This window comes from Esox lucius, chromosome 18 (assembly GCF_011004845.1).
Source record: "Esox lucius isolate fEsoLuc1 chromosome 18, fEsoLuc1.pri, whole genome shotgun sequence".
Classification (NCBI taxonomy): Eukaryota; Metazoa; Chordata; class Actinopteri; order Esociformes; family Esocidae; genus Esox; species Esox lucius.
The window spans coordinates 7,886,434-7,913,649 of record NC_047586.1 but is presented as its reverse complement, the minus strand read 5'-3'; the positions used below and the strand labels follow the sequence as shown (position 1 = coordinate 7,913,649).

Genomic DNA, 27,216 nt, shown 5'->3' with positions numbered 1-27,216 from the left:
GTGCACACAGCATCATGTAAATGCTTGCTCATCAGAAACATAATCAGAAGCCTGCTTACTGTCGAAACAGTATTATGTAATAATACGCTTCAGGGAGCAGTAAATAGTGGCATTGGGAACACTTGTATGTTGATATGAAACAGTGAATGCCACTCCGTTAATGTGTAGTTGGGAGTGCCGCTACAGTAGGTATGGATTGTTTGCACAGCGCCAGCAGCAGGCTCAAAGGCCCCTTTGCTCCAGGTCTGAGCACGAGACGCCGCGCTCTACCGACTGTGCCCTGGTGCAACCAGGAGGGGAACGAGGTGGCGTGAACAGGACGTTCCTTGTAATGACATACGAGGTGATGTGAACAAGGCTTTTAGTCCCCATTCCTTTATTTCCTGTTGTGTCCACCAGGTGAACGAGAAGGACAAGCTTCTGACGGAGAGGAACCAGCTGAAGGCGTGCATGGGCGAGCTCTGGGAGAACTTCTCCTGCCTGTCCCAGGAGGTGTGCAGGGACGTGCAGTTGAGCCCAGAGCAAGTCCAATCCCTGCACCATTACTGCCCTGTCCTGAAGCCCGGCGCCAACAACACCACTGCCAGCAGTGCTGCATCCAACAGCGTTGACCTCACCACCCGCTCCGGCTCGGCTACCCCTGAGCCCAGCTTTCTCAAGTCCCCCGGGCCCTCGGAGAGCGAGCCTGACTCGGCCATGGGGAACGGAGCTGACGGGGGCGCGGCCGGCCATGAGACAGAGGGCCTGGAGCCGAGTTTATACATGGAGGCGGGGCTTTTGTTCAATGAACAGTCCAATCAGACGGTAACAGTAGACTTCTGCCAGGAAATGACGGATAAATGTACCACGGATGAACAGCCCAGAAAGGAGTGGACCTAGTCATGGTTGTTTTAATATCTGTCCTTTTTTATTATTTAATTTTTAGGTTTTTTTTCTCCTGACGAACCCTTTTCTCTGGGTTGTTGAGATGGTCAGCCTCTGCCAGTGTTCTTTGAAAAATATTATTTTTGTTTGTATGTATTTATGTATTTTTGTTGTCTTTCTAAATGGTCAACACTACAGTTGTCTTAACAGCAATACTGTTCTCTGGGTATTCTCTTCTCTGTAAACATTACAGAGTAGGAACCTCTCACACAAAATCCCTCTCACAATGGTGCTACACCATAACCGGGCAGGCAGAGACCTCCATCGTGGAAACACTTCCTTCTGTTTTACAGTGTGCTCACACGGACTGGCAACGATCAAATCTTCAGTTGAAACCTCAGTGGACCTAACAGCAGATCTCTTTGTTTCTTAATCTATCTACAGTATCTCAGTTTTAATCAACATGTCTCTCTTTCTTATCAATCTATTTCTACCTCTAACACTATTTCTGTATCTTTCTCTCGCTCTCCCTCTTTCTCTCGGTGGCCCTTGTCACAGCAATTCCAACTCAGGAAAAAAAAAAATCTTCTGAATGTTCAACATGATTCATTGAAACAAGAACACAGCTTCTGTACATGAGAGATTTATGAAGCAGGTAGACTGTAAATGTTCATATGCAAAAAATGTCTTCTGCGTAACTCATTAGCATTTTCTGTACAGCAAAACAATGTGTAGAGAAAGTACAAAAACATTCCTCCTTTGCCTTCCTCAGCACTGAAATGAAAGAGAAACAAACAATTTGGCAGGTGGTTTAATAGCTATGTTCACAGACATCAGCAATACTATTGTATTTGTATGTTGGAATGGTAAATTTGAGTGCTTTGTTGGGCACAACATATAATGTATATAGCCTGAAGCATGGTGACTGTCACAGTAGTATTGTACAGGTAGAAATTTAGACATTTCTTTTTCACTGGGGTTATATCAAGCACCTTTTTGTTAAGGAATATATTTGCTTTGCTGTTTCCTGCCTAAAGGAAAATTCCCCATAAGGGTGGGTGTTCTCTTAAACTCAGGAAATCAGCTTGATACACACACACACACACATGCACACACAAAGTCAAACACAAAGACACATACACACTCATAGAAACATTTTAGAGCCCCTTGCATGAAAATTGGATTTTGCTGGCGAGGACAGTGTGAAGTATGTTCACTAACCTGTGGCTTGAGCTACATCCATTCAAACTTTGACACCTCTTTAAATGTGAAAAAGCGTCTTGGCTTGTGTTTTTAAGGGAACTTTTTCTTCCTGTCAGTATTTAAAGATGGTTTGCATAGGTATGATTGTGAAAGTCTCTCACAGACAACCCTTTGAATTTCTTCAGTGTTATGTTTTGATGTTGTCAAGGAGTACGTGAGCAGACAATTCGTCAATCGGAGAGATTGATATTCCATGTGTAACAAAAAACACACAAAATATTTCTTTTTGACTACTTTCCCCAATGAATCTGGGCTCAATTTTGGCACTTTCCTTCCAGCACCCCAGTTATAACTAGTTATCTAATAGCACTTCATGGTTCAGTGCCCTGAAAACACTGACACCAAAGCACTTGAATTGGCACTTAAATTTAAACATCTTATTGATAAATTGATGTTGATATAAATATCCCCAGGAAAGCATTTATCTCAAAAACTTACAGTAAACAGGTTTGTTAACAAAAGGAAGCTGGCATTGTTATGTTTAGAATGTTCACATCTTATATTTGTACTCCTTAAATAATTGAATAAGCTAATTGAGACTTAAGTTCATGTGAAAGCAGTGTACGTATCGTCGTAAACAGATTTACAGTCTAATGACATTGTAACATGTTCGCCCTGATTGTACATTTGTTGAAAACATCATATATTGTGATTTAAATGCATGCTGACTGTTTTCTACCTAGTTAGTTTGTCTAGCTTTGTTTGCTTCTAACAGTCCTCAGCTTAATTTAGCCTGTCTTCTTTTGGTGAACAATATTTACATTTAAAATGTAGATGTGCAGAAATATACTCACGCGTTAACAGAAATAGAGCCATAAACTATGAAGAGGAGTGAATTTGATTGAATTGCAATGCTTTATTCATCACAGGAACTGGATTCAGGACGAAAAGCTATACAGTCTGTGACTGTGGGAGAAGAGATCTGTATTCTAGTGGGTCTGCCAATAATCTACGGTGGTACCTTGCCGCCCCCTATTGGTCACAGTTGTCTAGTTCTCCAATCAGTCTCACCGACATCAAACTTTGATTTATATTCGAGTGTAGCTTTGCAGTGTGTCTAGTTCGTAGTGGCTATTTATTTCCCCATTCAGATATTTTTCCCTAGGATGGTAGCTAGAGTCGTTCACCGCTACACAAAGACAACCACACTCACTCAAAGATAATGCGTTCTACGGCGTCTATATGTAAAGAAAGTCTAGAGCATTTGTGATTGCTAGTTTTATTGCTTTTTGTAAGGCTTTGCTCCGGATCATATGCTATCACTGTTGAACAGTATTCATCCGTCTCCATTATCAGGTACAAAACAGTCAAATCAAGACCAATGGGTTGAAGAGGACGTTTTTGCGAACCATATGCAATTAATACCCGATAAATGTATTTTCTTACTTGTTTTGAAGTAAGCGTGCAAAGCATGAACTTCCACTAGAAAAGCTTTCTCTCATTGACAAATGCCTAATTTAGGAAGAGGAAATGTATTTAAATGAACAACATTTTTTTTGTCCTCCGTCAAAGCTATGCCAATAGAAATCCCTCAATATCATATTTGTTTTTATATCCGTAGTATGCTACTACAATTACTATTGATGATTTCCAGGATAGCAATGAGCACATGGCATATTTCTGGTTTACTGTGTATCACTTGTAGAGGACCTCTTCACAGTTCTTCCTCCTGCATCCATGCGCAGTGACGGTGGTTTGATAGAGGCACAAGGAAGGTTATACAAATCAACGAGGGGCTTTCAAAGCCGCTCCTCCTTACAGTCCAGACCTCCTAGCCCTCCTGCCTTGAGGGAGCTACTCCATATGACTGCTATGATGCGTGAGATGTAGTTGAAAGTGGTGCACTGGCACCTCTTCCATCACCCCGATGATTACAGGGGAGGTCAAATGAGGTCATTATGTCAGCATCTCAATCACACACTGATTTGTCTCATTGGCCTAAATTGAGACTAGTAATTTTTACCGTTGCTCTTGTATTTCGTCTCAGGGTGCCAAGCGTTTTATTTCTCCATTTCTGAATCGGGAGCAGACTGGTTCTTTAGCTGGTTGCGTTTGACTCTGTTTGTTTCAGTGTTTTGTGCTTTGCTTTGAGTGTCTGAAAGTGTAGTTCACTTCTAACCTCTGGTTTTATACTCCCAAATCTAAGTCCTGCCAATGCAAATAATACAATAATAAGCTTTGCACAATCAAACCCAACTATAGCTGCAAAGAGTACAAAATTAAAATATTAATTTCATTTTGTTTTGGTATTACATTTTGTAATTTGTTTTCATTGCTTTGATTTCTCTCTGAAGTCTACTTTTAGATGCCAAACATTCAAAAAATAAGAAAAAACAAGAAAAAAAGGCCATCTAATTCGGTTTGTTGGTGCTGATGATTATTTTGTGGATATTTGTTGTAAATCTAGGTGCAATGAATGCTTTTTTCAAAATAATTTGTGCTGTATTATCTACTCGTTAGTTTTACTGTTTTGTTTGTTTTTTTGTGCTGCTTTTCCGAAAGAAACTAACACTGGCTCTCCAACTCCAAAGGTTGTTCTTCTGAAAAGATGAACAAAACTTGCCTTTTTCACAAATTGCTCAACTTTATAATAAAGAATACTGGTATCCTGATTTAATTCACAGGCTGAGATCGTTTTAGGAGTAAAAGTAAAATATGTTTACACAAAGGTGTCACAAGTCAGGATGTATTTCTAACATTTGCCATGTAAATAGAATTGATGGATAGGTTAAAATCTGACTGATGGTTATTGTTTTTACAATTGTAAACCCGAAAACGATGCGTTTCCTCAAACTTGTCTTTGCATTCGACTGCGGATGTTTCAGAGATACATGTAAGTGCACCTCCAATTTTTGCCTTAGAACTTGCAGAGGCCATTGTTCACATTCAAGGGAAGTGAGTGAACGCAGGGGCTTGTGCTCCTCTTCGAGTTACCATCAGTGCAGACTTTCTCACACTTATCTACCTGTGAAATCCTTCATACCTCTCATAATTGGTCAATGACTGTATCAGCAAACTGCATCAGGTGTTTTTCTACATGCTTTTTACACAGATAATATGGATTATTGTATTAGTAGATCTTGGTGTGTCATTTCTATGTAATAGCTCTTAAGTTCCTAGCCACAAAGTAGTTTTTCCTCTCGTTTTTCTAGAAGACTGTTTTGTGTTAATATTGTCAATTTGAAGTAGCTGTTATTTGCTTATTCTCTAATAAGAGTTCTTATCTTTTTAATTTGAAATGCTACAGACCTAATTAATTGAAATTACTTAATTGCCATTGTACATACGGTATTGTGCAAACCCCATTTTCATTCATTTCAATTGCTAGTGTTATATAAATGACATTTTTGTCTAGACACCATTTCTGTTTATGAAATAAAGAAACATATCATGTAATTATTTTGTCATTTTCTTTTTTGCCTCAGTCATAGTTTTTCAAATACAGCAATCTGTACATTTACACTATCATTTCAAAATAATAGGTGTTTTTATCTGCTTAAAATAATATCAGATCAGAAGGTAGGGATTAGAAATGTTTGCAGATAATACATCATAGCTCAGAAAAGAATACATCATGCAAAGCAAATTAGACAGATTATATATTTCTTAACAATCAAACAATGTGAAGTGTTGAAAACATTGTTCTGAATAGAAAATGCATCAATAACTATCACAAATATTTCAAGATATTTATCAATACGTAAATTCCCATTTGGTTACATTTGAGGAGCCCTTCTATCACTAACTTTTCTTTTTGACACATAATATCAGTCCTTTTAACAACAAACGAAATGCGATAAGATGTATATAGTGGAAGTTATCATATCCCTCAGTGTTTCTCATGCATAATCAATCAGCATTCTTGATTCAAAATATAGCATTTCCTTTGACCACTCTCTTATGTGCATGTTTGTTTTGGGCCAAATGTCTGTTTAATGACCGCAAAATGTCACTAAAAGTAACTTGCATTCATATCACTGTCATAAATGAGTACAATTCCACAATTGCCATTACATTTGAAGCAGCAGATAATACTTGCAAAGATACCGCAATAAATAAATATCTATTTGAAGGTAGAACTACCATTGCCAAAGTATTTGTCCTAAAGCGTTCACTGTTAGTCCACAATACATGTTATTATGAACACAATTAGGCAGTTAGAAGGGTTCGTCGCCTCTAGTCCCTCAGCAACATCTCACTTTTTCATGATTGAAGACAGCTCCAGAAGCACGTTCTAAAAAGAGAATAAAATGAAACGTGAAATGTTACACAGTGCTCTTAGTCACAGCATTGCCGCTCACTTACGAGAATCCCACGATACATTCTCCATTTAGAAGAGCCATTTGTGTAAACTGGTCTACAGTACTCACCATTGACATTCTCCGTCCTCCGGCTGGTGGCGGGGTCATCGGTGGACTCTCCCCCTGGGCAACACGCTTGGCCTCTGCGTCCGGTCCGCTGCCAGAGTCCAGGCTATCAGGAGGACTGGCTAGGTTGGTCTGAGAGAGTCCCCGGGACATGAAGCTGGCCTTCCTAGCCGTGGGATAGAGGCCACTGTCGGGCGAGTCACTCGCGTCGCTGTGGTCCTGCAGGGCGCTGACCCGGCTCTGTTTGCGCATCTGGTTGCGCAGGGCGGCGGGTATCTCCATGTGGCCGGCCATGAGCGAAGGTCGCGGCTGTGCGCCACCGTGCTCGGGCTGGCCGGAGCATTTGGGCCCATTGGAATCATCACTACTGCACGACTGATTCCTCCGGTCCAGGGAGTAGCTGCGCTCCGCTGCACCCGGCTGAAGATCGGGTTGGCTGGCTACACTCAGTTGTCTGGGGTACCGCTCTGAGCTCTGAGGAGGTGCCGAGGGCATGTATAAGGGGACGGCATCCACCTGGCCCTCTGGGACCACGGCGTAGGCCGTCTGAGTGAGCTGCATCGTTTTCTGGGGCGACGGGTTTGTGAGGACGCACACTTGCTGAACCATGGAGTTTTTTTTGGACCTGAACACGATCAAGCTATCATCGTCTGCACCTTTGTTTCCACTGAGGCTTTGTTTGATTTTCTTCACGCCCAGGTGGAATATCTCTAGGAGATTCAGGAACAGAGAAACCCCAGCGATGACGAGCATGAAAATCATGAAAACGTTCTTCTCGGTTGGTCTGGAGACGAAGCAGTCCACGCTGTTTGGACAAGGCAGCCTCTCACATTTGTACAAAGGATCCAGCCCGATTCCGTACAATGCATACTGTCCCACTATGAAGCCAACCTCCACCACCGACCTGGTCAAAATATGGAACACATATGTACGCAGCAAGGAGCCTCTGAGTGGAGCTTTCCTTACCCTCTTCTGTTCCTCAAGCTTCCTTAGTTCCCTCTCTATCCTCTGTCTGTCCTCGTGAACCGGGTCGGTGCCCTCTAGCCCTGCCTTCAGGAAAGCTTTTTTCTTGTGTCTCTCTTTTTCGAGGGCCCGCAAGCGGTACAACGCATGCCCCATGTATACCAGGGAGGGAGAGGACACGAAAATGATTTGTAAGACCCAGTATCGGATGAGAGAAATGGGGAACGCGTCATCGTAGCACACATTCTTACAACCAGGCTGGTCGGTGTTACACACAAACTCACTCTGCTCGTCATCCCAAACATCCTCTGCGGCCACACCAAGAACAAGCATCCGGAAAATAAAGAGGATGGTTAGCCAGATCTTTCCTACAATGGTTGAATGTATATGTACCTCTTCTAAGATGCTCCCCAGCAGGTTCCAATCCCCCATCTTCTGTGCCACATATCCTTATGCTGCAAAACAAGATTTGTCATAAATGGTTATATCAGTCGACCATTGTGCTGCCCAAAAAATATCTAAAGGAATTAGCCTTTATTTCACAAAGGTTTAGTGTGTATAGTCGTGATTCCAAAATAATTGACTTTGGTCAAATGCAGGTTGTTTTATCGCGCAATGTTGAAAAAAACTGAAACAGTATAAAAGGTTTTACAGGATATGAGTGAAAATAAACTTACATTTCAACTAGGATATTTGCTCCACTTGCTTCAGAAAGACTTAATTATTTTTGTAGAATGAAAGCTTTGTTTCCACCCATTGAAGTGGTCAGCAGCACATCTCTGAGCATTGTTACAGTGAGTGTATATCCAATCTGTTGCAAGCAGGACTCACAGAATGCGAGTATCGATCCACAAAGCAACTGGACAATGGCCTGCGGCTAGTTTCACCACATAATTGTAGACAGCCGGACATGTAGTGCGACCAGCTCAATGCCTAGCTCATGCTATTTTTACTTTCAAGTTGTTGCTTCTTTTTTTTTTTTTTACAATGTGTTCTATGAACATGATTTGAATGTGTGGTAAAAATAACTATTCAAGTGAACAACCAAATGTATTGGACCAAACAGAACGAGCAATGATTCATACCCTATTTCATAATGGAGTTAACTACATGTTGGGCTACTTGAGGCATTGGACGAACCTGACCACAAAACTCTCGTCTGTGGTCCTCCTTAGCAAAATCTGTTACAGTATATTAGGTAGCCCATTTAGCATCTTTGAGTTAAAAATGTAGGAAGTTCAAGAAATTAGCAACAGAAATCTTAAGAAAATGTAGGCATTTTATAGCACAGCGTAGTTGTAACAGCCACTATTATTAACACGCCCAAATACAATCTCTCTGAAATAAGGTTGAGCGGGGTTGGAGGTTATACCTGTGGTCAAGCTAGTACATCCTCAGACAATGACATCAATTCCCAAAGTTTCCATCCCAGTTCCTAAATAGAACAGAGCATGTGACGCCTTGAAACACTGTCCTCCAGAAGGATTCAGGATCAGTCTCCCATGACCACTAGAACCGTGAGAAGGGCTGTGCGGGACTATGATTATTAAGCTTTCAGTTTTTGCCAGAAAACTTTTTTTAAATAAATGTATCTAACCTTTATTTAAGTAGGTGAGGTCATGCTGAGACAAGAGGGGTGTTTTGCACCAACACAATTATTACACAATTATTATTATTACACATAGAATGCATTGGGAGCACACCCCAAAAAGAAAAACTTGGACACAGTTCGTAAGATACAAATACATCCTTCATGGAAATATTCCTCTATCATCCTCAGATGCACCAACTCATTCTGGTGATGTCTATGGCTCAAAGACTTCATCCTTAGATGCACCAACTCATTCTGGTGATGTCTATGGCTCACAGACTTCATCCTTAGATGCACCAACTCATTCTGGTGATGTCTATGGCTCACAGACTTCATCCTTAGATGCACCAACTCATTCTGGTGATGTCTATGGCTCACAGACTTCATCCTTAGAAGCACCAACTCATTCTGGTGATGTCTATGGCTCACAGACTTCATCCTTAGATGCACCTACTCATTCTGGTGATGTCTATGGCTCACAGACCTCAGCGACCCAAAGACATCTTCTGCAACCAAATGCAAAACAGGTGCTAATCGTGACATATATTTTACACAATAACTTTAATGCCATGAAATACACTCACCTAAAGGGTTATTAGGAACACCTGTTCAATTTCTCATTAATGCAATTATCTAATCAACCAATCACATGGCAGTTGCTTTAATGCATTTAGGGGTGTGGTCCTGGTCAAGACAATCTCCTGAACTCCAAACTGAATGTCAGAATGGGAAAGAAAGGTGATTTAAGCAATTTCTAGCGTGGCATGGTTGTTGGTGCCAGACGGGCCGGTCTGAGTATTTCACAATCTGCTCAGTTACTGGGATTTTCACGCACAACCATTTCTAGGGTTTACAAAGAATGGTGTGAAAAGGGAAAAACATCCAGTATGCGGCAGTCCTGTGGGCGAAAATGCCTTGTTGATGCTAGGGGTCAGAGGAGAATGGGCCGACTGATTCAAGCTGATAGAAGAGCAACTTTGACTGAAATAACCACTCGTTACAACTGAGGTATGCAGCAAAGCATTTGTGAAGCTACAACACGCACAACCTTGAGGCGGATGGGCTACAACAGCAGAAGACCCCACCGGGTACCACTCATCTCCACTACAAATAGGAAAAAGAGGCTACAATTTGCACGAGCTCACCAAAATTGGACAGTTGAAGACTGGAAGAATGTTGCCTGGTCTGATGAGTCTCGATTTCCGTTGAGACATTCAGATGGTAGAGTCAGAATTTGGCGTAAACAGAATGAGAACATGGATCCATCATGCCTTGTTACCACTGTGCAGGCTGGTGGTGTTATGGTGTGGGGGATGTTTTCTTGGCACACTTTAGGCCCCTTAGTGCCAATTGGGCATAGTTTAAATGCCACTGCCTACCTGAGCATTGTTTCTGACCATGTCCATCCCTTTATGACCACCATGTACCCATTCTCTGATGGCTACTTCCAGCAGGATAATGCACCATTTCACAAAGCTCGAATCATTTCAAATTGGTTTCTTGAACATGACAATGAGTTCACTGTACTGAAATGGCCCCCACAGTCACCAGATCTCAACCCAATAGAGCATCTTTGGGATGTGGTGGAACGGGACCTTCGTGCCCTGGATGTGCATCCCACAAATCTCCATCAACTGCAAGATGCTATCCTATCAATATGGGCCAACATTTCTAAAGAATGCTTTCAGCACCTTGTTGAATCAATGCCACGTAGAATTAAGGAAGTTCTGAAGGCGAAAGGGGGTCAAACACAGTATTACTATGGTGTTCCTAATAACCCTTTCGGTGAGTGTAGATGGACTGTGTAGTGTTGTCATTTCTAAATGGTGAAACCAAAACACCCTCAAATTTAAGACTCTAGATCTAAACCACATCCTATTTTTTTTTTTATTCCTAACTTTGAATATAAAGCCAAAAGAATAAAAACAATTATTCAGAGTAGAAATTCTTACAGAGGGCATTGTATACCCCCCCCCCCCCCCCATGTTGTAAAATTACAATATTGGTCTTTACCTGTATTACTCCATACTGGTAGTTTTATATAATACAAAATACATCATGGGTGCCAATAATCATGAAGGTGACTGTCTGACCCTTGGCAAAATGTAGAATTGCATGACATGTTTTGTAAATGATGTCATTAATATTACAAAATATTTCAATAAACAGAAAAAGTATTGTTAAATAAATAAACTTTATTTTTTCAAAAAACAAAATGTATGTACAATATACACAGTGTATGTCTTGGTGATTCTTCATTAATTCACAAACATCCAAAAACAAAATCAACCAACCAAAAATCTTAATAGTCAAGAAATGTGTACTTTGTAAAATCCCTAATTTCTATGAACATACCATTTTCTTGACTGATACAGGAAACAGAACGTATGCATTAGTCTATTATTTTAAGCGACCATCTTGAAGTCCACATAGTCAAAATATATCCAATAGAATACTTTTGACGTAAAGTAAAATGTACTTTCTGCCATGTGACAGAGTAAATGTGAACCTAATTGTAGTTGCAATCTTTATTTTCATACACCAACACTCCCAGATTATGATGCTGATATAGAAATGCAAACATAACACTTAGTACAAATTTTGTACAAGCAGCTGAAATGCTCCAAATGAGCATTAGAGGCAATTCACTATTCTGTTATTTACAGCTAAAACATTTTCACAACTTTTATTTGAATGTATGACTGCAGCGGTGTTTAACCTCTCATAGGTTATAACCAGGCTAGGCAATATTAACAGTCGACAAATGACATGGGACTGCCCAGAATCAAAAAGGTAGAACACATTAAACACAAATGAACAATAAATCCAGTGCATTGACATCTGCTCAATCAATAGACGTCCCAAAACAACTGACTTTGTATGTTCCTCACCCTTCAATAAGATATCACATTCAGGTGACCTGCACATTTAGCGGAAGCCATAAAATTTCCACATTTCAGGAAATCTTAATCGAATAAAAAAAGGTCAGCTCGTCATCTTCTCTTTCTTCTTAAAAAGTTTCATCAGCTGGGAAAACCTCTCCGAAATCTACAGATAGAAATGGAAATTTAAACTACATGAACATGACTTTGAAAAGAACTGCACTAGTCTCTTACAGTCACTTCAAATTATTTTCACACACATTAAAAATGTACTAAATAAAGGTAAAAAACACAATACAAATGTTTTGCTAAAACACTAAGAATTATTTTATGGTTGTAGTAATACATTTTCACAACAAAAAAATATTGAAAAAATAAGAAATCACAGGAATAAATAATTACTACTCCACTTTTTGTAATTTTTGTGCAATTGCACAGACTCTAAAATGTGTTAGAAATTTGGAGAACACATTGGGAGGGATCGGAGACAACACAGTCTCTTTCCAGATCCTTATGGACAAGGACACTTGATAAAAACTGTGTTGACTTCGCAGAGTCAAAAACAGTGGATCTTTCAAATCCACAAGGCATCATTAATTAAAATGTTGCTTTGCCAATCTCGGCCTCTGGAATTGAACCCAACTGAAAACCTGTGTATTGAAAAAAAGAGCCAACCAGAAGCACAGACGAAGGATATAAATGATCTGGGGCTGTAAAAACACAACTTGACCCCAATCTTAAATGTCTAAAGATACCTTGAAAGTGTTTAAGTAACTGTTTTTCTGCCAAGCAAATAGATTTTAACAAACAAATTGTACGTACAAAATAAATAAATGATCAGCCCTCTGTTGATTTCCACAACCTGTGAGCTAAAACATTTGCCCACATAGAACACTTTACAATAAGTGCAGTTTTTTTTTTATTCTCAGTACTTTATTCTCAGTGCTGACATTTTTAAAAATCCTAAGAAAGATAATTTATTAGTTTAAAGGGGGGAAAAAACACCCCTAGTAAATTAGTAAACATTTAGCCTACCTGAGCGGGTGTCTTCTTCATCTTCTCTGAAAGGGCAGAAAAGGTATCTCGAGAGGCACCTTTCATTTTCAGTGCCAGGAGTATATCACGGTCCTCATCCCTTCAAGAAGAAAATATGTTTCAGAGACACTAATGAGAGCTGACATGAATACCCCCAACAGCTAACATGAACATTGCACATTCAAATGTGTTTGCATAAAGACCAACTCACCTTGTCCATGTCACTATCACTTCACCCTTTTTTTTAATGATATTTTTGGCAGACAGGCTGTTGGGTGATGGGGTAGATTCAGGTGAAGAACTGACTTTTCTCTCTCTCTTGGAGTTCCTATGCCTTTTTCCTTTGGGACTTTTGTGCTTGCTCTTCTCTGGGATCACATCCTTTTTAGCCCTCTTTGCTTTCGTTTCCACAAAGTGCTTTGTCCGCTTTTTTCCGGTCTTCTCACTGCTGTGATCTCTCTCTGGTAAGTCTTCTGCGATGGAAAGGCATGGCTCAGAGAGTTCAGATGCAGTTTCAGTGCTGGTGGATGGGCAGGGATGGAGGAAAGGCTGATTGGCCATAGACATAGTACCTTCGTAACAATGTTTGTCTCTGGGCTTTCCATGTTGTTGTTCTCCTGATGGGGTTTGGGGGCTCTTGGCAGCCCTAGAATTGATTTCTCCACTTGGGGAATTCACGCTTTGGTCCGTGCCGTTGAGTGCTCGGCTCACAGAGTCGACCACCCATGTGAAGTTTGTTCCTGGATCGGTGTATTTATTGCCTGGCTCAATACAGTTGACTGGGTTTAAAGGCTTGCCGCCCTGACTGGTTTGGTTGATCTCTAGGGTCGTGGAGTTGATCGCCACATTGTTGGGTGCACTGACCACACGGCACGTTGAGCCGATTCCTACGCTTGTGAATTCAACCACCGGGTCAGCGACATCATCGACAAGGTACGTGGAGGTGGTGCCTGGCCTGGCCGTGTTCACGGCCTGGCTTGTCGAGATGACTGGTTCGCCTGTGCAGTTGATCCCCGGTTTAGCCAAGTCGTCACCTGAGCTGCTGGAGTTGCTGCCCAGGCTGGTGCAGTTGACACCCGAGCATGCCGAGTCGACGTCTGCGTGCCGTATCCTCACAATAAAATGATCATTAGACTTCTCCGTCACTACCGCCCGCATGGGCAAGTGAGGTTTAAAGTGAAACAAGGGGTTAATGGAGGGCTCCCTAGTCTTGCTACCAGCACTTGACGCGCCGCTGGAGTTGTCAGTGTCCAGGGCAAGGTGAATGTCCTGCTCAGTGGCATCTTCCCCATCCATGAGAGCATCCTCACTGAAGTGGGCGCTAATTACGCTATCGGGAGCGGATAAGGCCTCCCCACTGGCCGGGCGTAGGAAGCTGAGGTGATTGTCAGACTTGAGGGGTGATGGAATTGTGAGGGAGACCGCCAGATCTTCTGCCAAGATGGAAAAGGACCTTTGTGAGAACACACTAGACTCTGGTGCTATTCCGCTTTCCAGCAGGCCAGAAGGTACCTCTAGCATGCAACTCTCATCTAACGAAGCTGGATTGACTGGAACTTGGATTTTTGAATTTGGAGAAGAAAACTTCTGAGGTGAGATAGCTGACCATGTGGCAATGAGCTTTGAGGGAGTAACAAGTTTGCTTGGGGTTGTAACGCCTAGGAAACGCTCTCCTTCTTTCCGAGGAGTGCCAAGGGGCCAGCCTTGACTTTCTGCAGCGGAGATATTAGTTTCTAACAAATCAGACCCTTGTAAAAGACACTTGAAGATCTCTCCCATCTGGGAATCGGTCACCAGGTTAAATGTTAGGCTGGAGGCTTGCTGTTCTGTGAGGATTTCAAAGTCAGACTTGTCATGGAATGAACCATTTTGAGACAGCCGGCGAACATAAGCAGCCGTTTTCTCAGCAGACGATGTGGTGTTTGATGGTAAGATCTCTACCCTCTGTTGCAAAGGTAATTGCACATGAGATTGATCTGAAGTTTGAGGTTCCAAATCTTTATCCTCTTCCTCAGAGGACATTCTAATATTTTTGCCTCTCCCAAGGCCGGTTTTGCATGGGGGTTCAGTCTGAGACCTGGATCTTTTCATGTTGGGTTCAACACACTCACTTAATTCCTCTTGTGGTCTTTTATGTCTAATTGTTTTGGTCAAACACTCAGTTTTTTGTACCGCTCCCTGCTCTCTTTTAAGTTTGGTGGCTGTAGACACTGGTGATTTTACAGACTTTGCTGGTTGCTTCGGGGACCTGGTGGGCTGCCTCGGCGACCTGGCGGGCTGCTTTGGCGACCTGGCGGGCTGCCTCGGCGACCTGGCGGACCGCCTCGGCGACCTGGCGGGCTGCTTTGGCGACCTGGCGGGCCGCTTCGGGGACTTGGCGGGCCGCTTCGGGGACTTGGTAGCCAGCTTCGGGGACTTGGTGGCCGTCCGCTTCGGGGACTTGGCCGTCCGCTTCGGGGACTTGGCCGTCCGCTTCGGGGATGTATTTCCAGAGAGACTTCTGTCAATTTTTTCTGCTCCTGTGGATTGGTTTGCGTTCGAAGATTTGCAAACACTTCTCAATGCAGTCTGAATTTCCAGGAATAAGAAATCTAACTGCACATCCACAAATTCCCATATTTTCGACTTCATATTAATTGGCTGCTGGTCAAACAGGCGGTTGACAATGCCATTATCTGCCAACTTATTCAAAACAACCATTAACATGTTCTTCAGATTTACTTTGAGGACATCTTCTTGGCTGCATAGTTTAGTAAAGCATATACTATCAACAAATTCTGTGAAAGAGTCAAGAGACATGCCCATAAGAGAGCTAAAGGCTTTCTTAGAGAAGACTGAATGAAACTTAAAGTACTTTTTCCTGCACTCAAAGCGAATCTTTGCAAAAATGTCCATAACCTCCTCCACGGTAGACAAAGGGGCTTTGGGTAATGGAGGTTGAATGATTTTGTAGCGGGTCTTGTTAGATGTGGGGCTTGCAATTGGTGGAGCCAGGTTTCTCGTCCTGGCTTTAGAATGCCCTTGTGTAACTACATCATCGTCTTTAGATGCATGACGTGAAAGACTAGGAAGTGACTTGGGACTTAATTGATTTTGCACAGTGCCTGTGGGCCTAACAGTCTTGGCTAGAGAACTTCGTGTGACTGTTTTTTCATCCCCTTCACTTTCACTAACAATTTCCCCCTCTTCCAGTTCTTCCTCTTGGCTGGAAAGATGGTCAGGTGTCCCGGCCCCATCTTGTTGTGTAGCAGTGGTGAGAGAGCCACCAGTATTCTTGTTCTCATTATTCACCTCTACCTTGTTTGAATCGGGGTCCCCAGCTGCACTGGAAAACTCTGTCAAAGACAACATATTCATTGCTAAACCAATTTGCAAGTAGCAAGGTGAAGAAATACAATCATTTCATGGAGTTAGAACACTTGACCACCTAGCAAAAACACAACCCACAACCCTTCTGCATCTTCAGTCTAAAAGAGAAATTGGATCCTCTTGCTCAGTTGTGCACCGGGGCCTCCCACTCCACTTTCTAATCTGCTTAGAACCAGTTTGCGCTGTTCTGCAAAGGGAGTACCACACATCGTTGTACAAGATTCCCAAATGGAATTACCTTCATTTCTCAGAACCAGAATAGACTGACGTATTTCACAAGAAAGTTATTTGCTTCCAGTCATTTTAAGCCAGTAATCAAACCCACCAATACTGATGTTCCAGATACTGAACTAGTCTAAAAGTCAGTTTTATTCCTTCTTTAATCACCACAACAGTGTTCAGCAGTGCTAACATCATCGCAAAATGGTTTTCTAATGATCAATTAGCCTTTTAAAATGATGAACTTGGATTAGCAAACACAACGTGCCATTGGAACACAGGAGTGATGGTTGCTGATAATGGGCCTCTGTAAGTCTACGTAGATATTCCATTAAAGAAAACTAGCCATTTACAGCTACGATAGTCATTTACAACATTAACAATGTCTACATTGTATTTCTGATCAATATGATGTTACTTTAAATGTACATTTAAATAAAAAAATTATATGTGAATCCAAACTTTTGAACAATAGTGTAACTGTATTGATATTTCACTCCATCACCAGATTATACTCCTTACAGTGTGCTCTAACATATAGAGTATGTAAGATCATCCTTTAATTTGAACATTCTTACATCCAAATACATTTCTAATGTAAGTATGGCAATCCGATGCTAAACATATTCACCCCCCCCAATGACATAAACATGCTGAACTAATAAACATAAACCCACAGTGACACATCTTGCGTGACGCTTACCTTTGCTAAGACTCTTGATGTGAGTATGTTCGTTTTGGCATGCCTGCAGGCATTTTCTCGTCGGGCGGACTGGGCTTGTGAGTGGGCTAATGGGGTTTGGAATTACTTTCAGGCTTCTTAGTGTGAGCATCATTGAGTCCTCATCGTGGGCCATCAGGAGGGAGCTGGAGGGCTCAACATTCTCCTCTTCGTTCTCCCTGTAACTTGGTTTAGAGTGGAAGGACTTCTTCGGTGTCTGGGACACATCCCACGTGGGCGGTTCACACGGTGCAACCTCGCCCGTCGTGCTGCTCACTTTAGACACCCCAATGATGCTCAACGCTGAATTCAGTCCCACCGTAGTTTTCTCCTCTTCACACTGCACAGTTATCTCTGTGACATCGGTGGTGACGTCAGACGTAATGCAGATCTCTGGGATAGACTCCACGCATCTTGTACTGGACACAGCATCCATGGAAACAACTTGCGCCTCCTCTGTCAAACCATTTTCCAGATTTGAATTTGAAATGATCGAGACAGGCAGTTGCTGAAGGTCCTCAGGGTGGATGATGGGTTGTGGAGGTTCAGATGTCTTTTTTCCTGGACTATCCGGAATAGCAGGACTTCCAACATAGACGGCAGCAGATGGATCTTGTGTCACAGTTTCAAATTCTTGGCTTTTACAGACCAAAGCACTGGGCGTTGCATGGTCTGACTGTACATTCACACAGCTGTTAATAACATCCCCTGAATCTCCATTTGAATGTTCAGGGGTTAGTCTATTAGAAGAAATGTCCACATTTGAATTGCTAACACAGTTCTTAAAGAACGTAGTAGAAGCTACTGCAGCGTCAGTCAACTCCTCTGAGATGTTACTTTTGTTTTCAGAATCCCAGTTTTCCATTCTGCTTTTCAGTGTAGTTTTCACAACAGAATCACAGTCTGGAAATGAGTCAAAATCATTTGTGAGAGGTTGTTGTTTGGTGGGCTCCGTCCTTAGATCTACTGTGGCCTCCAGCAGTGCAGGTCTGTTTTCTGATCCATCTTGGACAGTACTGTCCACCACTTCTAAGTGGCACTTAAGTTGCTCTGTTGCTACTATGGTCTCAGCCAAAGCTTTGTCAGAATTCAGACTAGATTCTTGATCTGTTTGTTTACTCTCAACACTTTCAGGTTCTGGAGGTGGTGGGATTTCTAACGAGGACTGTACAACTGGCTCCTCAACACACACTTCAGATTCATCCATACTAGAGTTGACTTCGTCTAAGACAAGTAGATCTTCTAGATCAGGTGGCCCTCTGTTTTCTGACTGGTCTTCGGGAACCTCAACAGGCGGTGTTTTGTCCTCCTGTTCCATGTCTTCAGCAGGCTTACTTGGCTTTTTAACTGGTGACAGAGTGAGGTTCAGAGTTTCCATGAAACATAATTTTCTGTTTGGACTGTTTTCCTCTACAGAGCTTTTCTCAGGCAATGTTGCCTTAGCTAGAAGAACTGTACATTCCTCTTGTGTCTGTTGCTCACCGACTTTACTGTTGTCCATATTCTTGTCCTTGGTGAAATTCATACTAGATGGATTTCCTTCCAGGGTTCTATTTCTCTCATGCTCCTTTCCTCTCTCGGAAGTGCTTTTTCTTTTCGACCTTTCCCCTGATCTATTTTTTTCTTTTCCAATTTCACCCTCTCTCCTCTCCTCTTTCCTTTGGTGATCCCTTGTAGAACTTGTGCCTCCCTTGTGATTTAGAGATTTACTAGATCGTTCAGTGAGGCTGCCTTGATTTAAACACCCATGCCTTCTGTTTCTAAAAGAAATGTATTTTTCACTTCTACTATGCCTAATATCCTCCTTTTCATGCATGAGCTCTTTGTCATGCCGACAAGAACCTATAGACTGAATATCTGGATTGTCTTTAGACAACCCTTTAGATGTACGGTCAGAGGAACTAGTGCAATGTAAAATGTTTGAGGCCCTTTCTGATCTCCTGTCTAGCGCAACATCTGAAGAACAATCTCTGCTTTTGCCTGATTTTGAGCCATGTTTTCCTGAATCTTTTTGTGCTCTGTGGGACCGGTTCCTCTCATTTGAATGAGATTCCTTGTTTACAACTGAACTGTTTTTATGCCACTGCTCAGACGGTCTGGTATTTTGGCCTCTTACTTCACTGTTCTTGGTTCGTTTGTGCTCACCTGACGAGCGAAGTTCACATAGAGGGATTCTATTCACAGACTCCTTGTTGAAACTAACTGAAGAATCAATGTCTGGTGCTGGAGATTCTGAATCTCCTCTAGGGGTCTTGGGAGTGACAGGAACAGGTGGTCTGAGAACCATTTCATCAGGAAGAGGTGGTCTGAAAACTGTTGCGTCAGAGGGGGGTGGAGGAAGAGGGGGTTGGACTACATCTCTGTCTGAATCTCCTCTAGGGGTCTTTGAAGTGACAGGAACAGATGGCCTGAGAGCCATTTCATCAGGAAGAGGTGGTCTGAAAACTGTTGCACCAGAGGGGGGTGGAGGGAGAGGGGGTTGGACTACATCTCTGTCTGAATCTCCTCTAGGGGTCTTTGAAGTGACAGGAACAGGTGGTCTGAGAACCATTTCATCAGGAAGAGGTGGTCTGAAAACCTTTGTATCAGAGGAGGGTGGAGGGGGCTGGTCTACAACTCTGCCCTTACGGAGGCGCTGGTGAAGATCGTTAACAAGACAGTCCTGTCTAGGTTCTGGTGGTTGGCTTGGTGGAGTTGGCCCCGTAGTATTCGGTCCGTTTGGAACTTGTGGTAGGCTTGGTGAATACCCAGTCATATTCGGTCTGTTTGGAACTTGATTTCTCCGGCAGTTCATCTGAGATTGATGGCGAGAAGCAGGACTCCTCCCTGGCCTGAAACTAAAGATTGAACATGTTTGATGCCTTTAAAAAAAAACGCATATTGAAAAACTAGAGAGAAATTACAACCTTTTCTAATGGATAAGAAACAAATATACATTCCTTTTACAGCTGTCAAAGTAAACTCTGACCTAGTTGATCCTGTTGTCTTTTGTGTAATACTTATTTTTGACAGGTTTAAATGTCATTTGTGTCCATTGCACTTTTCTCTTATAATCTGAGTCAGTGTGTACAACATTTAGAATGTTTAATATTGTTGCAGTAAACACAATAACATTACAATCAAAAGCAAATAAGGACTTATTTTGTTGCCCTAAAGGTAAATGATATCTTGCGAGATGGCAAGAGGAAATGTCATGAAGCAGTGGTTCTCAGACCTCTCAAGGGGAACCCCCAGCTGTTTCACAATTTTGTAGTAACCCTGAAGTAGCTCACCTGACAAAGGCTTAATTAGTAACTTGATTCAGATGTGCTAGCTGCAGAATACATTGAATATATGGAATGGCTGGGGATAGGTCTCAGGGATAGGTTAGAGAACCACAGTTCCTGGAAAAAATAAAGAGATCACTGCACCTTTTTCATTCCTTTCCAAAAAAGTTGGAAAGTAAGGTTGAGTGAGGAACAGAAGGGTTAAAATTAAGCAACCACTGGAAATTGAAGGCTTCGGTTCCTCACTCAAAAACTTCCTTTCCAATTTTTTAGGAAAGGAAAGAAAAGGTGCAGTGGTCTAAATTTTTTGCGGAGCTGTATGTGAAGTACCAGTCAAAAGCCTGGACACACCTACTAATTTGAGAGTATTTCTTTATTTCTCAATTTTTTTACATTGCAGAATAATAGTGAAGACATGAACGTTGAAATATCTCATATTAAATCATGTTGTAACCAAAACAGTGTTAAACAAATCAAAATCCATTATAGCAGCCAACATTTGCCTTGATGACAGCTTCGCACACTCTTGGCATTCTCTCAACTAGCTTCATGAAGCAGTCACCTGGAATGCTTTTCCAGTTGTCTTAAAAGGAGGTCCCACATATGTTGAGCCCTTGTTGGCTGCTTTTCCTTCACTCTCCAGTACAACACATCCAAAACCATCTCAACAGAGTTGAGGTCGGGTGATTGTGGAGGCAAGGTTGATCAGAGACAAAAAGTACTAATGAAATCCATTCTGATATCATGTTACAATAAACTGTCCACGGGGGTGGATACTTTTCAGAGTCACTGTAAGTGTACAGTAAGTGCACACACATGCACAGGTTGAGCGGGGGCACCCCGGGGTTGAGCGGGGGCACCCCGGGGTTGAGCGGGGGCACCCCGGGGTTGAGCGGGGGCACCCGAGGGTTGAGTGGGGGCACGCGAGTATCAACTTCAACACGGATAAAAGGGATGCAACTCTTGAACTACAGAAGATGTGCAATACATCACAAATTATTATTTAACTGTTTGCCAGCGCAAAAGTATGCAAAAATAATAATAATATTGTCATTCTCTTGTCATTCTCTATTGGTCCCCTTCTACATGCTCAGTCATCTATGAATTAAGATGTCACAGGTGTATAAAAAAAAAGAATGAAGACACTAACCTTCGGTTCAATCTATTTATCTCTTCATCCTTCCGAACAACCTCCATTTTGGCAGTTTTTATGAGTGCACAGATGTTCTTCTTCAGACGGCTGTTCTCTGTGTTCAGTGTTGTGTTCTTCAAAATTAAAACAAAACATGTCTGTCAACCAGATAAGTTGTTATACAAATTTCAACTAAATGTAAGTCACTCTGGGTCAGGCAATTTGCTGAAAGACTGACTTAAAATGTGAACTGCATTTGTTTACTATACCTAAGAGACAGCACAGACCTTGCCAGGCCCAATACCTACTAAAAACATGAGGCCACTGAGGGAATAAAACCGGTGTTTAAAGCAATGTATTTTTTTCTTATTCTGCTTGTTTTTTTACCATTTAACCTAAAGTGTACGTGTTAACATGTATATGCAGGCCCCAGCTGTAAAAGAGACCTTGGTCTCAGGCTGGGTTCCTTGTTGAATTTTTTTTTTTTTAAAGGCAAATAGAGATAATCCATATTAATATTTTCAACGAAAGAGACTAATAAATAAATAAAATATATATATCCTTTTTAGACAGGGTGAAATGGGTACAAATTACATAAAGTCTACAAAAAATTGACAAACCAATGTAAGTACTAGATACGCTGCAGATATTTCAGGGGGTACTTTATTTCTTTTTGCAAACTCCGTGTTTTTCAAATCAACAAACTCCACAATCACAAGTGTGTCACCAAACTGAACCTTTAAAAAATGAGCAACAAGACACTTTCTGGTACAAACCTGTGTTTCAATCTGCTGCAACCTCCTAAGTAATTCCTCAACTTGCTTTTGTGCAGCATTGTATCTGGTTCTCAGCTGCAATGAGAGGGGTACATACTGTTACTCTGTACTGACAGGATCTGTCTCAGTGGGGAACAGTATTCCATTTTCTATTCGGGACACGGCAAACAAAAATCTAAGAAAATGCACATACAAATTGGAGGACGATTGTGGTACAAACCTCATTGTATGAAGCCTCTCTATCCTGCTGTTCCTGTGTAATGATTTCTTCATATAAATCCAATGATTTCAGATTCTGCGGGGAAAGTAGTGTGCAGTTCCGTTCTGTAACAAAATTACACAATGATGAAGTAGGCAATGTGATCAGGTATCAGACAGAGAACAACAACAAAAAATATGGATGTTTTTATGAAAAATATAAATCAGAATCTGACCGTCTTGTGAAGAACCAATATTATAGGCTTTACCTGTATTTGATTGAATTCTGGGACGTGGACTTTCCAAACCAGAATAAATATCCACAGAATCTTCATCAAAAGCCGCCACAGTATCTCTGCCTAAAGATATTGCAAAGTTATATTTCTGTAATTGCACTGCACTGCTGTAATTGAATTCCAAGAAATGACATAATTGTAGAGATGCAGTCATTTTTGTGTATAGTATAATGTATTCTATAATTTCACTGCTGTAATTTCATTCCAAGAAACTACAAAATTGTAGTGTCAATTTTGTGTACAGCATAATGTATTCATGCAATCAAAATGTTCACATAACATGTATGTGTATTGGTTTTGTGTGTGCCCATGAATCAGGAGCATTGTGAATGAATACACAAGAAATGAGTATATATACCTAGTTCTCAATAACAGCTTATGAGAGAACTGCAATACAATAAGAAAACAGACTGTCTGTACAGCAGGACTGCTGTGGCCTAAAAATATGTTACCATAGTAACCCAATAAAGTTCAGCCAGAAAAAAAGATGTTGGCATGTGAATGTTCATTAAAATTACATGTAAATTGTTGATCTTTTGGCTGGTAGAAAGTGGAGATTTCAATTTAGTTTTTCCGATCTCGTAATTCAATGCACAATATGTAAATAACAGCCAACCTTAACAAAACATTATGTCTGTGGTTTGGTTTTGCTTCGAATATTTTGGGAAAATACATACTGCAGGGGCATATAAAAGACAAACATTCTGACGGTTGGGTTAATAGCGCAGGACATTTCGTCTCAGGTCACAAATACATCTGTTCAAAGTATTTTCAACAGACTGGTTTGCATGTCTTTCAGCACCTGCTGACAATGGACAGCGTTGAAGGTAAACAGGCTGTACTCACCATGGTAGTCCTGACCAAGATCTCCATATACTTCATCCATCAAATCCTCCTCCATTCTCCTGATGGTCTGTTAATGGCTCCGAGATGTGCTTTGAAATAGCTAAAGGAAATGATGCACACTTAGCTACTGCCTCTTGCACACATCTTGACATTGGTGAGGTTGATGGCTACAGTACTTAAAAGTGATCACCAAACTCATTGGACCTTATGCCTGACCTGTGTTGAAAGTCTGACTTGTAGCATGATCACAACTAACGTTAGCTGTCACAAGATTGGAGCAGATCACGCTGACTGCCTGGGATTCGCAGTCCACAATGCCGGCTAAGTTCTGCTGGGCTGGTGGTGTTACTACGTCAGTTAGTTTCTGTAGTATGCTAGCTAGCCATTTGGCTACAACAAAACAAACGTGTAACGATGTAATGTTAGTTGATCGACTCAGCTATATTAGCTAGGTGTGTCGGCTACTTGTCTGCGCACGTCCAAGGATGGAGAAACAGTTCATCCAACATAATGTCTATCTACTTAAGTAACGTTTGTTGTAACAGTACCACAACTACTAGCAGTAGTTAACTGACAAGCTAACAAAAGCCCGTAGCCTAGCTAACGAGCTATCGTCAGAGGACCAGAAACAAACAAGACATCGAAAACATTGAGTTATGAGAATAGTTTGTAGGTGTAATTTAACAAAAGAAATCCACTCACCATAGGACAATCGATACAAACAGTGCTGTTCACAACATTATTCTGCTACATCTGTTTACAATAACTGTCGCGCCAACCCTAGACTTCGTCAATGAGCAGGAAATAACGACATTTTCCCGCGGTCTCTGCAAGAAAGATGCCAGTGCCTGTTCCGCAGTTCCGGGACTTTCAATCATTCAAAAGAAAATTATCATATCAATGCAGCCTGTTTATGCCCAACGAATACATTATCAGATAAAATGTTATACAGCCAAATTATTTTTGATAACTCGTTGGTTTTTAAAGATAACACAGCTTCTGATTTATTTTGTTTGCTGGCTCTTTCCTAAACTAGTTCTAGGAGGGTTGGCAATGAAAACCTTCATAGATACATCGACTTGCAAATGACCGTAAAAATCTTGTGCATTACGAAAATGTAGGTGTCACAAGATAATGTTATTTTCAAGATATTTTCCTCGAACTCGCAATAAGCACCTCAATCTATTATGTATGTCGCTTCCAATGACCTCATCTAAGCGACATAATTTGGACAATCGACCCGGAAGTGTTTCTCATTTACTCACATGTGGACTGGATTTTAACAGTGACGGGAACGTGCTTGCTGTGTTGTGATACAACCTAGACAGACAAGCAAGTGATGTACCTCACGATTTGGTCAACGAAGAATATAACATCATAGTACAGTCTTTATTCAGTTACAGAAATTTTGTTGTAGAATTCTCTTATATAAACGATAAATGGTACGATGGAAAATTTAGAATTGAGCTTGACATCACTGGGTACCATATCCAGACATATTGACAAAAGTCACAACGAACTCAGCAAATATTTAGCAAAACAGGTAAGATATCATTCTAATTGACGTGGTGTAAGTAATATATAATGTCTGCAAAATGTCTGTTTCAACCTATTGACAGGAAATGCACCCTTTCTGGACACGTGCATATTTCACCCTCTTCAATATGCATGTACAGTATGTATTTTTACAATACAAGAAATTGCACCATTTTACTAAATGTAAACCTAATAACAACTGAGTTTTCACAGGATGCACTTTACATTACAGTGACGGGGGTCTCTTGAGATTGGAAAATATAGACCTAGTTCATGCTTGCCTACCATCACCTGGCAAGTCACAATGAGTTAAAATGCCAATCTAGACTTTTATCTGAACTGTCCATCCGTAGATATGGAGCCAGCAGGACAGACAGAGTATCCTGACTTGTTTGGCTCGATTGCTGTTGGAAAAAGACTACACACTGTTGCTCGCCCGTCACCTCCGACCCCTGATCCTGGACCTGCTGGAGAGGAATGCAGAGAGGATCAAGGCCGATGGCCGGATCAACCATGATCTCCATGAGCGTCTGTGTGTAGCGCTCAGCAAACTCCTTGGCGTCAGTCCTGATGCGCATGCGTACGTATTATAATTTTCTTCTCCACTTTGACAGGATTTGTGTTTTGGAGCTGGTAGTCTGGGAAGCGACAGCTCCAAAACACTGTAGATAATACCCCTGCCCCCCCCCCCAGCAGCGCTGGCCCACTTCAAAGGTCACTTCTCTCGCTATCAGGTTTGCTGCGAGGTACTTCAACGATGCCCCTCCGGTGTTCCAGAGGCTCTTCTTCACCAGCGAAGAGTCGTCCTCCGTTCAGTATGGCCCCAGAAGGATGAAACTGCGGGACCTGATGGGTGCCACTCTCCGCTTCCTCCAGAGTGACTGTGCCAAGTTCCGAGTCCTCTGGGACTGGAGTGCTTGCGTGTCCCAGCTACTCACCAGTGACGTCATGGTTCGAGGGTGCGTGTCTGTGTTGTCCAAAGTGTCCGCAGTGTCTATGCACTCGGAGCCAGTGACAGGCTAGCATTGGCACTCGTTTACCTGCTCCCACTGCAGGAACATGTTAGCACTTTTATAACTGTCTGTATTGGTGTATGAAGTGGAGATGTTTAGTTTTCTTCTGGATTCTTTACAATTTAGATACACAGCTCAGTGTCTGGCCCTGGTTTCTCGCATGACGGACAATCAGAAAACCATATTTTTGAGGAAGGTGCTGTCCAGTGAGGAGATTCTGCACATGAAGATAAAGTATGTGCATTTCCATGGAACTGATTTTGAATGCTGCTTATGAATGGAGGACACTCAAATATATATCCCTTTGCATGTTATCACCAACTCGCACATTACAAGCTCAAATATGAACGTGCGCGTCTTTACCAGGTGGCATGTGTATATGCAATTTTCAGGCCGTGTCCTTGATTTGTCTGATAACCATAGGTCACTGGAGGAAACTCAGCAGATGGAGGTGGAGAAGGCCCTGGCACTTGCTAACCAGGGCACTGTGATGTGGCGCCAGGAGAAGGGGAATAAGTTCACCCGGGGCCAGGTGGTGTCAGAGGACCTGTCTCGGACCGTGGTGGCTGTGTGTGGCGTGGTGTTGCCAAAGATCACAGCTAAACACACGGAGCAGGTAAGTCTGCTTCCGGATCAGTTTGTGCTTTTGCTTTTGCTTTTCCCTGGTGTCATTCGCAAGGAATTGGCGTGAGAGCTGAAACGGACCTGCATGCAGTCCTTATGTTCAGATGTGGACTTTCCTTGTTCTTAAAGGGGATGGACTATGTGATTCAAAGAGCTCAGTGGTGTTCATTGGATAGATGGGATTATGTTTGTTCTTAAAGGGGATGGACTACGTGGTTCAAAGAGCTCAGTGGTGTTGATTGGATAGATGGGATT

General features: G+C 41.9%; 4 protein-coding genes across 12 annotated transcripts in view; 2 read left to right on the top strand and 2 right to left on the bottom strand.

The window, feature by feature from the left end:
• bach2b (BTB and CNC homology 1, basic leucine zipper transcription factor 2b) overlaps nt 1-5,523 on the top strand; it is an 83,619-nt gene extending 78,096 nt beyond the window's left edge. For all 9 annotated transcript variants that reach the window (XM_010882839.4, XM_010882840.3, XM_020056274.3 and 6 more), the window contains exon 5: nt 400-5,523. In XM_010882839.4, the coding sequence (XP_010881141.1) occupies nt 400-879 (480 nt within the window). In that variant the 3' untranslated portion in view covers nt 880-5,523. The remainder of the gene's footprint in view (nt 1-399) is intronic.
• Nucleotides 5,519-8,323, bottom strand: cx52.6 (connexin 52.6). Its single transcript, XM_010882838.3, has 3 exons — nt 8,135-8,323; nt 6,498-7,912; nt 5,519-6,361 (listed from the first exon to the last, which is right to left on the bottom strand). The coding sequence occupies exons 2-3, from the start codon at nt 7,887-7,889 to the stop codon at nt 6,323-6,325; spliced, it is 1,431 nt and encodes a 476-aa protein (XP_010881140.1). The 5' UTR covers nt 7,890-7,912; nt 8,135-8,323; the 3' UTR covers nt 5,519-6,322.
• Nucleotides 8,324-11,223: 2,900 nt separating this feature from the next.
• Nucleotides 11,224-25,022, bottom strand: casp8ap2 (caspase 8 associated protein 2). Its single transcript, XM_010882834.5, has 10 exons — nt 24,491-25,022; nt 23,789-23,888; nt 22,916-23,005; nt 22,669-22,772; nt 22,449-22,523; nt 21,691-21,806; nt 17,257-20,111; nt 13,177-16,300; nt 12,966-13,065; nt 11,224-12,096 (listed from the first exon to the last, which is right to left on the bottom strand). The coding sequence occupies exons 2-10, from the start codon at nt 23,841-23,843 to the stop codon at nt 12,034-12,036; spliced, it is 6,582 nt and encodes a 2,193-aa protein (XP_010881136.5). The 5' UTR covers nt 23,844-23,888; nt 24,491-25,022; the 3' UTR covers nt 11,224-12,033.
• Nucleotides 25,023-25,069: 47 nt separating this feature from the next.
• The window catches only part of mdn1 (midasin AAA ATPase 1), a 42,031-nt gene continuing 39,884 nt past the window's right edge, over nt 25,070-27,216 (top strand). The window contains 5 exon segments of the mRNA XM_034287958.1: nt 25,070-25,331; nt 25,678-25,904; nt 26,059-26,283; nt 26,464-26,571; nt 26,761-26,953. Coding sequence (XP_034143849.1) covers nt 25,236-25,331; nt 25,678-25,904; nt 26,059-26,283; nt 26,464-26,571; nt 26,761-26,953 — 849 coding nt within the window. The 5' untranslated portion in view covers nt 25,070-25,235.

Bases quoted from the DNA above. Each gene is read 5' to 3' on its own strand.
- cx52.6 (XM_010882838.3), bottom strand. From the start codon at position 7,889: ATGGGGGATTGGAACCTGCTGGGGAGCATCTTAGAAGAGGTACATATA. The intron at 6,362-6,497 runs GTGAGTACTGTA...TTCTCTTTTTAG, and splicing joins GAGGACGGAGAATGTCAATG to AACGTGCTTCTGGAGCTGTC.
- casp8ap2 (XM_010882834.5), bottom strand. From the start codon at position 23,843: ATGGAGGAGGATTTGATGGATGAAGTATATGGAGATCTTGGTCAGGAC. The intron at 22,773-22,915 runs GTAAAGCCTATA...ATTTTGTTACAG, and splicing joins CAGAATTCAATCAAATACAG to AACGGAACTGCACACTACTT. The intron at 13,066-13,176 runs GTGAGTTGGTCT...TTCTTCTTGAAG, and splicing joins GTGATAGTGACATGGACAAG to GGATGAGGACCGTGATATAC.